At 40.6% G+C, this 15,746-nt stretch overlaps 1 protein-coding gene across 1 annotated transcript in view; it reads left to right on the forward strand.

The window, feature by feature from the left end:
- The window catches only part of dntt (deoxynucleotidyltransferase, terminal), a 114,661-nt gene that overhangs the window by 8,740 nt on the left and 90,175 nt on the right, over window positions 1-15,746 (forward strand). Inside the window, exon 3 of the mRNA XM_085478347.1 lies at window positions 1,791-1,901. Coding sequence (XP_085334473.1) covers window positions 1,791-1,901 — 111 coding nt within the window. The remainder of the gene's footprint in view (window positions 1-1,790; window positions 1,902-15,746) is intronic.

A 15,746-nucleotide genomic window follows, 5' to 3' on the forward strand; every position in this document is an offset into this window, starting at 1 on the left:
TAGGAGACGAGGCTAATGATGCCACGCTGACATTTATTGACCCATCTCCCCAGGTAACCGGCGAGGCCCCGTTCCTCTTGCTTGTTTTGTGATGCAGCTCCTCTCTGAAGCAAACGAGTTAACGCGCAGTGGCATTTATGCGTGTGGTGCTTCCAGTAGATTATTTTTTATGAGTGATAAATCCATTTAAGGAGCTACCAGGAGGAGATAAAATATTCCCCAAACAGGCTACTTCTTGGGCACATTTGCCTGCGGCTCGTCATGATAGTCTGAAGATGCAATGTGTTTTTCGCTATCATAAATATTCTGCAGCAAGTCAGGGAGGAATTTTAAGTATTGAGCCCATTGAAATGTAATATTTTCTATTACTTCCTGGCTCGCAGAGAAGCTGTTTAGTGTGTTTGAGTGGAGATGTGGTAAGATGTGAGGATAGTTTGCTTCAAAAGGAATAAAAGTGGAAGCAGGTGCTAGGGAGATTGTGAACGTGTGTCTGCCTTCATGCTTAGGAGATAGGTGGGCTGGGGATGATGTTTGTGGGTTAGCGTGTGCGCAAAAGGCCAAGCAGTTTCCCTTATGAGGTACGACCTCTGTGACCTTTGTGGTGCACGTTGGATCAAGTGGCTTTTATTAACTCACCCAAGTGGCCTCATCTGACCGTGTGCGAAGATGGTGTGCGAAGAAATGAGGCCCCAGTGTGCAGACTGCACACATTAGTTTAGTAACATCTAAAGCCACACAGCAAAGGTGGAGAAAACGCTGGAGAGAAAGCCAGGAGGGGATACGGCGCCTCTGAGATCAGTGTGTGAGCTTTAACTTCCACACAGTTAAAGGCCTGTGTAATAACCGAGCCCAGATGGGAGGGGGGGAACCAACCTCTGCATGCTGATGCACAGCCGCTTTTTTTTTTTTTTTGGGTCTCCATGGACCCACAGTCTCATATTGGATTAAACGAGCTGCAGCTGAGGTGGAAAAGTGATGAAGAACACCCGTGTTGTATTTAGAAGGAAAACAGTTAGAGAGTTTCACTTTTGATTGGCAGAAAATTTTCACCGTGAAATATATTCAAAGTTATTCAATTTTTTTTTTTTTTTGGAGAACAGGAAAGGCTCCTGGCAGAGAATAAATGATGAACGTTTTTAAAAAAAAAAAAATCCCTTAGCTGTTGATGCAGCCCAAGAGTGTGAGAGGTACTACTCCTTTTCATTATCTGTTCAAGACGCCACTGTTCCTCCTGCAGCATCGGTACCAGTCAACGCTCTGTGGTGACAATCTCCTCCATCTTTCTCTTCCTCCTCTTCCTCCCCTCTCTGTGTCACTCTCCTGCCAAATCCACAGGCAATTTTATGGACACAATGTTCCCTTTTTGTGATGTCTAATTGTCTCCAAGAATATTAATATTACATTGGTAATCCTTTTGACACATATATTACAAATGGGAAACCATTTCTTATAGAATGAAAAGGCAATTTACAGGAGGCAAATTGGATGATGGCAAGCAGATTTGTAATGCCACGGGTTAGGCAGCATAATGGATTTGGATGCCACCAGACTGTGAGATGAGTGTCATTAGCCTGTTGCCCTGGAGACACAGTCATAAAAATAACTTCTCCAAGGCAAATGGCTACGTTTTTATGTAATTCAATTTGAACTCATGGCTCTGCGCTCGTCAGGAATAGCCTCACACACATTTACACATTTAGCCTGTCAACAATTTGGGCTGAGAAATTAACGCACTTTATGACAGTGCGTGTTTGGTTCATGCTTCTCCGGTTATTTTCTTTTGCACACAGGACACCTTGGCTGCATCGCCAGAAGCTACAACACCCACACCCGTGTCCACGGTGTCTCAATATGCCTGCCAGAGACGGACCACCACAAAGAACAACAACAAGATTTTCACGGTGGGAAATTGCTTCTCCGGCCTAACTCTGAACCACGCTTTTACATGTTGAGCCACCAGAGGCTCGTCGCTCTTACTTTGCAATGTAAAAAGCTCCCCTAATCTGTTCTGCTCTAATTGGATGGCTGGCTCGCTTCACTCACGGGCGCTCTGACACAGCTCTCCCCCAAAATACATTAACCTGCAAATGAGTAGCATCTGCAGCTGCGGCACGTTCGAGGTGCAACAGCTGACATGCCTGCGAACCCTGGCACGGGGGCTGGCACGAACACGCCCAGAGGCACTGCGTTACGCTGAAATGGGCAGTGGACGTGACACTCCTCACAAGCGATGATGGATCTATCCCTTCGCCATCTGGTGTGGGCGGGTGAAGGAGGGAAGGACAGAGGGGTGGGTAAATTGGGCTGCTGAAGAAGGGTTCGCTCAGGGTACCCAACAGAATGGGAAAGTAGTTAATTGGCGTAAGTGTTGATGAGTGTGAAAGGAAGAAACGATGTTGCATTAATAACAGCAATGTAGGTGTTGAGAGCATCAGTCAGAAAACAGAAACAAGCCAGTGTCAACAAACATTGCATTTACCAAACTTTGTCAGCTATTGTCGAGTGGAACGCATTTGGGGTTCTGACCCTTGCTCAGAGAAAACAGTTTAAAGAGCTTGAGTTGGGGCCTTCTAACTTCTGAGCAACATTGTCTGACATTTTGTAGGCTAAACAATGAATCTCACAAGTAATTTGCCATGTAATGAATGGCAGATTAATCCATAATGAAAATAGCAATTACTTCTAAATTTAATAGTGCTACTGTGACCTAAAGGAACTTAAAAGAAGAAATGGAGAATGTATGCAGAAACACATCATTATTTATTTCCTCTTTTCTTTTTTGGGGCTGTCACAGAAGGACTTTTTTGTAACTAAAACTGGATGTGAATATGAATTTGAAGTTTTAAAATGTGCAATATTACCGTAAACTGAGTGGCTATGTGTGTGTTTATGTGGGACTGCGGAGACCCACTGATGAGTTTCCGTAAGACGTATTAAGTACAGCTCGCAGAGGGCCTGTGGAGCATCTGTTTCATAATGACTCTTTACTTCCCACTGATGGCAAATGTACATAAAAGATGCACACACGTGTATGGATATTGGCCCGCATGTACGTTCATGCGTGTGCTGCAACCTTCTAACACACACGCACAAAAGCACATGTGTTTTCCCACATGGACGAGCAGTTACAGATGTGCATACCCACCTGCGTCTCACCTGGGGAGCGTTGCTGTTCAATTTCTTATCTCCCCAATTCTTTCCACAGCATTAACTGCATAATTAGCAATCCCACTCAATTTCCCTATCACAGGGATTAACTCATTATCTCTGCATAAGGAAGGCCACATCAAAGCAGAATTTCTGATTAAAGTAAAAGGTTGTTCTAGCTGTGGACCTGAGGAAAACCACAGGTACAACTCCCCATAGTTAAGAAATATTTTAACTATCCAAATTGTAGCGAAATAACAATACCAATAATAAAATTTTGCCTTGTCCCGTGACTGGAAACCAATCACCTGTAGTGACAGTGCTAAAGAGCAGCAAGCTATTGATCCACATTGGTGACGTAATCCTTGATTGGTCCTGCTGTCTGCCTGATTGCAAGGGGCAGTAATGATGTAACCTTGTGAATACCCATCTAATGAAAAAGCCTTTGAGTGTGTGAATTAGGACTTTTGCCCTTGATACCAGTACTGACTATGAACCCGACTGTGGTAACAACTACACCAATCAGACGTGACATAATGCCCACTGACAGATGACGTGAATAACACTGATTATCTCTTAATCACAGCACCTGTTAGTGGGTGGGATATATTAGGGAGAAAGTGAACATTTTGCCCTGAAAGTTGATTTGTTAGAAGCAGGAAAAATGGACAAGCATGAGGATTTGAGCAAGTCTGATGAGAGCCAAACTGTGATGGCTAGACGACTGGGTCAGAGCATCTCCAAATCTCCAGCTCTTGTGGGGTGTTCCCGGTCTGCAGTGGTCAGTATTAGAGCAGGGCAATATGGCCAAAAATATTTATCACGACATATATTTGAAAATTTGCGATAACTATATAACTGACGATATAATTGGTGCGAGACAAAATACAACTCCACAACTTTACTAGCGCAAAAACCCCCATCCATTTATTTTCACTTAAACATGCAGCTGTTATTTATGTGCATTAAAGCTATATAAAAATGTAACAGTGCAAATGCAAATTCCTTGCTGAAAGTTTAACCAAAAGGCATTTCAAGTAGAAATGGGCTGACATATCCTGAGCATAACCATGTATAATATCCACTTGTTGTGTTTGCAGGCAATTTGGGCATCTTCAATACAATCTGCTACCGAAGCAATTACAGGGAGGATTTTTTGGTGAAACCTTGTTTGCATTTTTGTGACCAAATTTACCTAGTGACTGCAAGCAACCTTGGGGAGTAAGGCTGGTGGAGTAACGCTTATTTTTTTCCTATTTACTGGCTGTTACCAGGCAGTCACTAACCAGTCTCCATGCCTGTGTGACTGGTCACAAAGGGAAATTTCAATCTTCCAATCCTGAGAATCTGAGGTATTATGTTACTTAACATGTAACAATTTGCACAGTGGCATTTGTTGGTTGGCAGCCTTGGCATTAAATTGTCTGCCTTGCATTGATGGAAAGTGGCCAAATATGGATCAATGTTGCTCCTTCATGGACGTTTTCAATAACAAGTGCTTGAAAAGTTCACTCTTACTCATTAGCGAGTTAGATGTCAGCTGGCAGCACTGTGTTGTCAAATAGTCTCAGAGGAGAAGCTTGTATAAAGGCAAGGAGAATTTGTAACTCTAAAGCTTTTGTAATGTTCTTATAAAGGGATGTTAATATGCAGAACAGCTACAGAACACACTCACATTATTATCAGATGATAAAGCAGCCGGCATGGTGGCGCAGTGTTTTGCTCTGCAAGAAGGTCGCAGGAAGAAGGCCCTGGGTTCAAATCCAGTCTTGGGCCTTTCTATGTGGAATTAACTGTCAATTGACTGTCGTTGTGAATCCGAGTTATTGTGTTTGGTATGTACACTGCTGTGTGCCATGGCTAGCCAGTGCTACCGTCACTCAGCAACATAATACCTTGTAACCAAAAATAAAAGTGAAAGACAGCCTCTACCAGTCAAGCATTTGCATGACTCTCAAAATCTGAGCTTCACTATGGCACCTTAGCAATTATTCAGAAGATTTGCATATTACATATAATATTTTAACATTATCTGACTTAATGTTTTTACCACTGTTCCCTTCAAGGTCATATCCTTGCACAGGTCTAAACCAGTTCGAGTGCTGGTGCTATTTTCAGATCACTCCCTGGAGGTCAAGTTCTAAAGACTGTTACATACCTCCAACTTCTGCAAATATCAGTTTCAATCTGACCCGACCTTCGAGGATCGTAACTGGTGATAAGTGCCTGGTGTCCAGCTGTGACCCAGAGACCAAACAGCAGTAAAAGAGCCCAAAGTTACCAATCCTGAAGAAGGTTAGAAGGTTAGGATCGGGGGCATCACAGATTTCTGAACTTTAGATTCAAATTCTACAGTCGGACTGCCAAACTCAGTTTTACTGAATGTCCTGAAAGGCCTCAAGAGGAACACTGAGAACAGAGGACCTGAACTGTGGCATGCTGGGCTTGCTCATGGTACATATACTAGTTGCAGGATTGGATCCCTCACAGTTATCCTTCCCTAAGTTGACACAATGCAGGTGATAATGCCAAACGCGCCATTGGAAATGGTTATAAAGGGAATTCCTGGGAGTGATCTAAGGACTTTTTCCCACCTATAATTCATTTAATCTGCTCCAAAGGCATTAATGAGTTTGTAAACTTGTAGCTTTTCCCCGTGGTTTGTTTTGTTTTGGTTTTTTTTACACATGAATAAATCCAAGTGGCTCAAATTACATCACTAAAAGCCACGTAAGAGTGTTCAGCCTGCTTATTGGCCAGATGTGTCTGGAGCAGGAGCAACAAAAGTAAATATAAGAAGGTGGTGTGTAAGAAAACAGAGAGTTTGCATTCATTGTACGGCTAGCTGCCTTCCTGCACATCCCTTTGCACATCCATAGTACCTTCTTGCATTGAGAATACAAAGCAGACGCTGTTACGGGATGTTTTTTAGCTCAAACTTGTAACATACACCTGGTAGTTGGTTCGGATCGGGGTCGGATCACGTTCACAATAAAAACATATCTGCGTGGATGTTTAAAAATGTTTCTAAGACTTCTAAATTCCCCTCCTGATGCATACGTGCCCGAAAAGGGTTTTTCTTCCAAGCAGTCACTGAAAAACAGTCAGTACATTTTTCCTCACAAAGCATCCCAAAGTAGGTAAAATAAATCTTTCATTAAATTTGATGGATTTGGTTCATTAAGGAAGAAAAGACATATGATTATTTAACCTCCGTAGTGCAAACCAATTATAAAGTCAATTATTCTTTGGATATTTGGAAAATGTTCCAAAAGCCCAGAAATGCAATTTTGTGATATCATTACCCAGTGTAAAGTACAGACATACAGAGTATGAGGAATATAGGGTGAGTGGGATTTTTTTTAACTCAAATCTACAATAGGTCACACAACACAAAAGTAAACCTAGATACTGGTAAATTGTGGCTTTGGTGGGCAGTTTTCATTTAACTGAATGCATACTGTCCTTATGTCTGCCGTCAGTTTGAGATATTAAATTAACTGTTGCAATCAAGCAGTAATCTGTAGGTATTAAAAAGAGTGCTGAAAGCAGCAGGTGTTTGAGTGATCAGTTTAGTCTCCACAAGCAAGTCAGTCCACATAGACTACCCTGTTAAAATACCCAATTTTGCAGTGGAAACAAGTACTTTCCCAGCCTGGTACAGATGTGGTTTTGTCACAATAGGTATTTTAAAATTTTCACTTTTTTTTGTTGTTGTTTTAATTAGAAAGGTTTACCCTTCTTGCGATTGTGGCCTCCTTGATTGACAGTTGGGTGCAGACACAAACTAGTACTTATAAAGCACTAATAATAATAATAATAATAATAGATTGGATTTATATAGCGCTTTTCAAGGCACCCAAAGCGCTTTACAATGCCACTATTCATTCACTCTCACATTCACACACTGGTGGAGGCAGCTACAGTTGTAGCCACAGCTGCCCTGGGGCAGACTGACAGAGGCGAGGCTGCCATATCGCGCCATTGGCCCCTCCGGCCAACACCAGTAGGCGGTAGGGTAAAGTGTCTTGCCCAAGGACACAACGACCAGGACAGAGAGCCCGGGGATCAAACCGGCGACCTTCCGGTTACAGATACGCTTCCCAACCCCCTGAGCCACGGTCACCCCACTTGTCTACTGAGCACTCAAAGGATTTTCCACTACAAGGTTCACTATCTTTTCCAAGGATACTTCAACACACAGACATGTGATGCTCCCCACCATGTAGGGCAGCACGGCGGCATGGTGGTTAGCACTGTCGTTGCACCACAAGAAGGTCCTGAGTTCAATTCAGGCTGGGGTCTTTCTGTGTGGAGTTTGCATCTTTTGCGTGGGTTCTCCCCAGGTACTCCGGCTTCCTCCCACAGTCCAAAGACATGCAATTAGTGGGGATAGGTTAATTGATCAATCCAAATTGCCCATAGGAGTGAATGTGAGTGTGAATGGCTGTCTGTCTTTGTGTGTTAGCCCTGCAACAGACTGGCGATCTGTCCAGGGTGTACCCCGCCTCTCGCCCTATGACAGCTGGCATAGGCTCGAGTTCCCCCTGCAGCCCTGAAAAGGATAAGCGGAAGCAAATGGATGGATACATTAATAAGATGCCTGAATTGTTGAACATTTTTAGAAGGCATGACTTCTGTGAAGATATATTAGAGCAACAGGTAACATGACTGGCTGATATCTTGTTGTTGTTCTTTGGAAATTTTTGGGTGGAACCAAATATGGAAGTATCCCATTAGTTCATTCTATTCAGGAATTGTGGAGTGTTGCATTACCACTAAATATAATGTGAAAAAATGGATAGGAAGCCATCATTTCATTTAAATCCCAGTTTCTGTGAGAGGGTGGGATTAATTTTTTTTACTAAACTTTAAAACTATTGCTCACTTCCCTTCTGACTACTGCAACACATGATGAGGCACACTGTGGGTGAACAACACCCAGGGGCTTTAAACGATGCAGTTTCTTCTTACAGCTCTCTATATAGGGTAATCCGTTAGACAAACAAAGGAAGTGTGGGAAAACCTGCAGTGATCTCAGGAAGCAGGGATGAAGGAGCGTATCCGGAGGAGCAGTGTATGTGTTAGTGAAGGAGGAGGAAGTGGTGGTTCAGAGTGGTGTCAGAGTCATGAAGAGAGGATGAGCATCGTCCCAGCAACAGCACCCCAGTGAGGTGTCAACCACATGCTGGCAGCAAACGGCCCTTCATTCCACAGCCATGCACTATTGATTTATTCAACCCTGCTCCCTTCTTATCTCTCACCATCTCTGCCTCAAACTCTTTTACTCCCACATTACTTCTACATGCCCTTTTCTTATGTATAACACCACCCTAGCCACCTACCCATTCTTCCTGTGCTTTCTCCCACTCTCGCTGTCTTGCTGTGACTGGGAAATTCACAGCTTACTTACGCACATAAGTCAAGTTTACACTCTCTCTTTTTTCTATCTGCTTAGCCTCCATTTTTCTGCTGTCATATGTTCACTATAAGTCTGATGCAGAGTGTTAAAAAAAATCAACACTTGTGTCTTGGGTGAGCATCGGTTATTTTTTTTCTGATGGTAGCACACATGCGTGCACTTATCGGCCCCTTTTGTGCATCGCTTGGATACTAATTGGATCGAGATATAGGGAATTTTGGAAGCTGGATCAACACCTTGGGCTCTTTTTTGTGTTTTGGGAGTTGGTTCCCGGGCAATTTTTGTGATGTATGGGGTGAAGTTGGCTGCTGCTGTTAAAGAGTACAGTTGCCATTTAATGCTCTGGTTGACTGGTGTATAACCTCAAGCAGATATATACCAGCAAACACAGGGGAAGAGAGGCAGGGAAGCTAAACATCTTGACTTCTTTCTCTTGCAGTACAAGACCTCAAGTGCATTGATAACACTGACATGACACAGATGAGGAGATGGTTGGAGGGGATATTGGAGCACTGAACCTTAAATGCATCACACTGAATACATCCTTTACCCGATGGAGTTCACAACTTACAGAGGAAACAAAGAAACGGCTCAGAGAGGATCAAAGCTGGAGCAAACAGCGAGGCCCTGTCTGTGCTTGGTTTTAGAGTTTTAGAGAGACTAAAGATAATAAATATTACAAAATGCCTTAAACATCTCTTTCACAGCATGCATAAAAAGTAAATTCTTTTTTATTCATTGTTCGAACCATGAAACTTAATGTTACATGAAAAAAAAAAAAAGATGGAGGCATGTGCCCGCTACCCATTCATTAGATATGGGACAGATAAAATCCATCTCTTAGATGCTAATCGTGTTAAAACTCTTCTCAGTGGGTTCTCTGACCTTCTTTCATGGTTTCTTTTTGAGCATGCGGTGAGGCGGGCTGCTGTGCGAACATGGTTTGCAGGCATGTTCATGATAGTCGGTGATGGGGGGTAAATCGGCGTGCTATATCAACGTCCCTGCACACCAAGTCTCCCTATCAGACTTAACTCCTCATTAATTAGATGAACGCAATTGCAGGGTGGATTTTTAAGCCTGCAGTGCTGATTCCACACAGCTGCTTTGACAACATGACAGTTGACAGACTGGTGCCAAGGCTCCGTGCATGTTTATGTGTGTTTCTGTATATGACACTTTAAAGTTCTAGTTTTCCACAGGTGAGATGATTGTATATATAATGACTAGAAATTAGAGCCATTTTTATGCAGTTGTGGTCAAAACTTTATCATGGGCATGAATGTTTTTTTTTAAATTTTTTGAACTAATCCTTTTCAAGGGTGGAATAATTACTAAGCATACATCTTTAATTCTTTTATTTGTTTTATGCGGTCTCGTTCCATTAAAATTAAACTACCATAAAAGTTAGAGACATGTTTATTTGTTTGCAAATTTGCAAATTCAGCAGGAGATCAAATAATTGTACATAATCTACTTACTGTACATACAGTGAGTACATAAAGTTTATTATTAAAGCACTTTTCATAGACACGTTGTTGCAAGTGGTATACAACAAAAGAGAATAAAAGAAATTAGAAAAATGAAGTACTTTAATAGCAATGCAAAATAAAGTTAAGACATGGAATGACAGACATGAACGAGTACTTTTAAAAACAGTTTCAGTCAATAAAAAAACTTACACTAAAAAAATGGCTAAACACCAAAGTTTTAAACTGATATTTAAGATTTCACACAGTCAGCTAAACGCAGCTGTAGTGAGAGAACGTTCCAGTATCTTGGAACATTGATTAAAGACTTGTTCTTTGTAAAAGTCTTTGCAAGTACAAGTAGAGCCACTGCATTTTGTATCACTTGAAGATATCAAATGGCCCTTTTCCACTAGTACCTGCTCAGGTCAACTCTGTGTGGCTCGACACAGTTGTCAGGATTTTCCATTAGGTGGCAGTACCTGGTACCAGGTACTTTTTTAGTACCTACTCGGCAAGAGTTCCAAGATGAACCGAAAATGTGATGTCAGCAGACTGCATAACACCAATTGGCAAGTCAGTGGCTACACTAGAGTATCTCCTTTACAAAAATCAAAGCAACATTTTTGAAATGTGGAAACAAGAGAAATGGCTGCACAAAAACAACACCGTGATCCCCGAGTCTGACAACAAGCCATACACCAAGCAGCAGGTATACCATCGCCATGATGTCCTCCTATGTTGTGGTGTTCATGTCACATAGAAAAACAAAGACATTCAGCTGCATTGCTATAACAACCCCTCGCACATTAAGTGTAATGGAAAACGAGTCAAGCCCCATCGAGATTCTTCGAGCAGATCTAATGGAAACTAGGTACTAATGAAAAAGGGCTAAAAGAGATTGTTTAACTGAACACTACAGTAATATAAACACGATAACACAGATGCACAAATAACTTTCTTGAGTTCCTTGCATGAAGGAAAAGGAGAAGTAGATTTTACATGTGAATCAACGCCAAATATTATGCTAATATCTCAAATGCTGGACATAGCAGTTGCATGAAAAAGAAGCAAGATCCTGACTGATTTTAGGATAAAAATTCAGGATCATTGTCTCAGTTTTGTTGGTGTTTAAGACAGGGAGCCAGTTCCTAATTCGGGTAAACAGTGGACTCAGGTAGAAAACCTGAAGCTTAAAGACATATACAAGTGAATGTCATTGGCATAGAAATGTAAGAAAAACACTGAATAATGCCAAATGAAAAATGTAGAAAGAAAATAATAAAGGTCCCAGGACTGAACCTTGTGGAACTCCACATATTATGGAGGCAAAGTCAGAGAAGAACTTGTTTATCCTAAAAGAGAAAGTCCTATCAGATACACATGAAGGAAAACAGTCTAATGGAAAGTCACATACCAGCCAACCATAACCCTGTTTAGTAAAATCATATGGTCAACAGTATCAAAGACTGTGCTGAGGTCAAGTCGAATGATATATGATGAATGTTATAGACCTTCAAAAGAATAGTCTCAATGAAGTACTGCTTTTGAAAACCAGACAAAATGGATACAAAATCTCCAATCTGTATAATAAGGCTCTGAATTGACTTTCTACAATTTTTACAATAATTTGCAGACAAATGGAAATTACAAAATATGGTGAAAATTACCAATAGCGCAGGGATCAAGATTACATTTCTTTAGTAAAGGATTTACCTCAGCATGTTTAATATTGAAGGAAACACAGCCTTGCTTCAGGGAACTGTTAATAATAGACAGCAACAATGGACCAATGCTATTGAAAGTCCCGAAGGGAGGTAATTTCTCTAATGAGCATGATGAGGGTTTCATCTTGCCTATTACTGTGGTTAAGTCATTTAGTGCAATTAGAGAAAAAGAAGTAAATGATTCAGGGCCCTGAGGACCATTTTCAAGCTCAAATATATACATACATCTCCACCAATATTTAGTTAAATGTCCCTTAGAGAGTTGCACCTCGATCAGATACTTTTGGTAGCCATTAACAAGGGGCCTAGTAAAAAAAGTTTGGGAACCACTGGTCTATGGTGAGCTAAAGCTCAATTCGCTGTGGACAGGGATGGAGGTATTTCAGCCGTTTCCAGTTCATGACTGGTTTGAGACTTAGTAGTCCCTGGGCTGTTCCTCAACATTCTACCCAATTTCCTCTCGTCTGAGGGTGACAATTTGGATCTTCTTCCAGACCTGGGAAAGGTGGTTAAACAATTAAACAACTTGTAACTTTTACTTATATACAAATGTTTGAACTGATGACTTTGGTATCTGCAGTTGTTCAGAAATAGCTTCATAAGATCTTCCTTACTTATATAAATCTACAATTGTCCTTTATAGATCATCACTTTTCTTGACCTTACTCTTTGTGTACGTCGGTCCAGGGAGTTATTTTAAATAAATCCTTTTTATTCTAGCAAAGAGAATCTTCCACTTGCAGTCAATCATGGTGACTTACCAGAAGTTAATAGGTCTTGGCTGTGTCAAATTATGAGACACTGTGGAATCTTCAGCACCGCTTGTCAGAAGATTTAAATGAGTGTACGTGTATATTTAAACCTGAATGTACTTTTGACTTCATGTGAACAAAAAATTCAAACATGTAGACCCAACTTTTGTTATTTCAAGACAATAAAAACGTGTGCGATACAACCATTCCACCCGCAAAAGTTTGCTCAAAAATCAGCTGAATTTGTCAAGAAATAAGAAGAGAACCTAAGGAAACCTTTGAGTTAAAGCTGTAAGTCTACACTCCAGTCACATATTGATTGTTTGAAGTGGTGGTGTACAGAGGCAAAAATACAGAAAAGTACCCTCTTTGTTTTTAGCTCTGTTTTGGTCTCCACCAACTAAATATTTGGAAATATTTGGCTCTTTAGCTGCTAAATATTTTCTGATTTAAGTCGTGTTCATTTTTCCAACAATTATTGATCACTTTTTGATGCAAAATTCCTTCGAGATGTTTGAAAGCTTTCTTTGAATCCTCCCTGCTTTTCATTCGATGATGAAATGAAGGAAGTCTTTTCTAACTTTTGTTTACACTTTGGATAATCTGAAGTTTACCCTGTGGATTTTATGTCAAGTCAGATTCAGGTAGCCTCAGAGCACTGTTCCACACACATCTCCTTAAACTGCTAGTAACACATCCTTCTCACTAAACACTTGCACAATACCAATGTGCCCTTTCACCTATCCAGCAACAAGCTTGCTTTTCCAATTTGTCGCATGCTGTGAGGAGAACCTAGCTTCGTGTGCGTGTGTGTTTGTGTGCTGTAAAGGGTCATTCTTTTTCCATGTGCTGCAGTAAACGGGTCATTGCATCTCCTGGGTGAGCTGGGCTAAAGTCTTGCTGCTCACTGACCTGATGCTGCATGTCTGCACAGAACTGCGGGTGATGCATTGACCTCAGATAGCGCCTTGACTAGAGGAGAGGAAATGAAGGTCTGCCCTGAGCTCTGATAACACTGAGCTGCATTAAAGTTCAGGTCTAGGATTTCAAATTCCTTACTTTTCAATATCTGTCCTTGGAGGGGGGGTGGTGGGTGGAAGATGGATAGGCTATATGATATTAAAGCGGCATCGGCTTTTATTATTATTCTTAAACATTATTGATTCATGCACCACATAAATGGCAGTATTGCAACACATTAGAGTTAGTGTAATATGAAAAACTGACCTAAAATAACCCAGTTAAAAGCTTCTTATTAATGCTGAATTGAACAATGTAATATGAAAGGATAAATTTATGGTAGTGCATAAAAAAAGGAAAACAGAAGCATCTGTGGTCCTTTTATTACACTACACACCTCTTCACAGCACTCAGAAGTGTTGTTGATAGTGCACAGGTCAGTAAAAAGAAAGATTCCAAAAGACACAGATATTTTTTTGTGTTTTTTAAGATGCATATCAGATGGATGCGTGAGAAATTAGAAAAAACCAATGTGCTTAGAATGAAAAACAAAGTAAAAAAACTCCACGTGTGAATGTACTGAATAAAATATTCCTCTGTGAATGGCATGGTGTCTGCATGCATCCTTCTTTTGAAACCTGTTTTACATAGAAAACAGCTTTGCAAGAGTTTGCCAAATTATAAATGCTACATTACATATTGTCCCAACTATACTGTTACAAGCCATTCGTTATTTTTTTTTACCAAAACACACAATTTGATTTCCACCTTCCTACTTTCTCATGCAGATAACTGAAGACATTTTGTAACTAAAGTAATAACATAATTGTGACTGTAATGTAATACTGAATTTAGTAGCAATGAGTCAGATTACTTGTTGGTGACTGAATGGCTCTTTAGCAGTTAAATATGGCAATTTCTAACAACCTTGCTCGCTTTATAGAGTAATTGGTCCAAGATATCCTGAATTGAACTTCTTTCTCACATTTGACTCTTTACAAATGTGCAAGTCACTTGGTGATAAATGAATTCAAAACTACAGGACCCTGTCTGTCAAAAAATGTGCCACTTTAGTCACGTGTAACCAGATCTTTTTAAGCAAACCTGGCCCTTGCTGTGGCGAAGAGAGTACTCAAATGGACAAATTTAATTGAGCACTCCAGTTTCACTCACAGTGTGCATCAGTTCATTCAAGTCATTCGATTTGCCCTTTGTACATGCAGCTGGAAATGCATGCTGTGACATATAATAAAAGCTTTTTTTGTACAGGTAGCAGATTTGCACATTGTCTCAGTTTTGCATTACTGTCAATAGATAGACAATGACTTGATATCAAAACACAGCACTTGAGTTAGTGAGCAAGGCATTGTTTTTGGAGGTATGCACAGTAAAATAGTGACAGAACAGGGATGAGCTGAAAAACTAAACATTTTTCTTTAAACAAGGCAATTATCACATTTATATGATTTAGTAGCACATGCTTTGGGGTTTTGGCAGGAAGAATACTCAGAGGACTTCCATGCAGCAACACATTTCTATTTTGTATCTTCTGCTTCTATAAATGAGTTAATCGTGATAATTGCATCAAATAATGTTTCCTTGTCATTCTAGACAAGTTACATGATGCCTTTTTGAGCATCTTTAAAGCACACGGTGCTTTAAAGAATAATGCCATGTTGCTTCAATAAACTTATCTTATTTTTTCAGAAAAAGAGATCCATATTTAAAAGAAGAGTAATTCACACACAGTATTTTGAGTCCAGTCCCACCTGCTGCTCTTTTCACTCCTCACTGCACCAAACCTGCTGCATCTCTGAGTCTTTTGACATGTTTTATCATAACCGACACAACAGCATTGCTTGTTTTAGCTAATGAATGACTGCAATAATGATGATGGTCCAACTTTCCTGTGGTGACATGTTTTCCTCCGCTTGGTTCTGCAACGGTAGCCCGTCACTTCAAACTGTGAAGCGGTCCAGCTGAACATGGTGCCAAATGTACTGCTGCGTGCCAGTTTACTCCAATATTAGAAAGTGTGACACTTGTTTCATGAGCTCTTTTCTCTCTCTCGTCATTCTGTTAATGTTAATTAAAGGCTTAAATCTTGAGTGTGACTGATGTAGATCAAGTGTATTTTTCCTTTTCCACCTTTTCTTTCCCCCTTTTTTTAAAAACCACTATAGAGTTTCTGAGAGATTGAACCAATATAAATAATACTACTAATAATAATGAATGGCTATTTGGGATTTAGCAATGACTGTACCACCAT

This window comes from Copadichromis virginalis, linkage group LG13, assembly GCF_057382275.1.
Source record: "Copadichromis virginalis isolate Kocher_CV1m ecotype Utaka linkage group LG13, C_Virginalis_male_GT1.1, whole genome shotgun sequence".
Lineage (NCBI taxonomy): Eukaryota > Metazoa > Chordata > Actinopteri > Cichliformes > Cichlidae > Copadichromis > Copadichromis virginalis.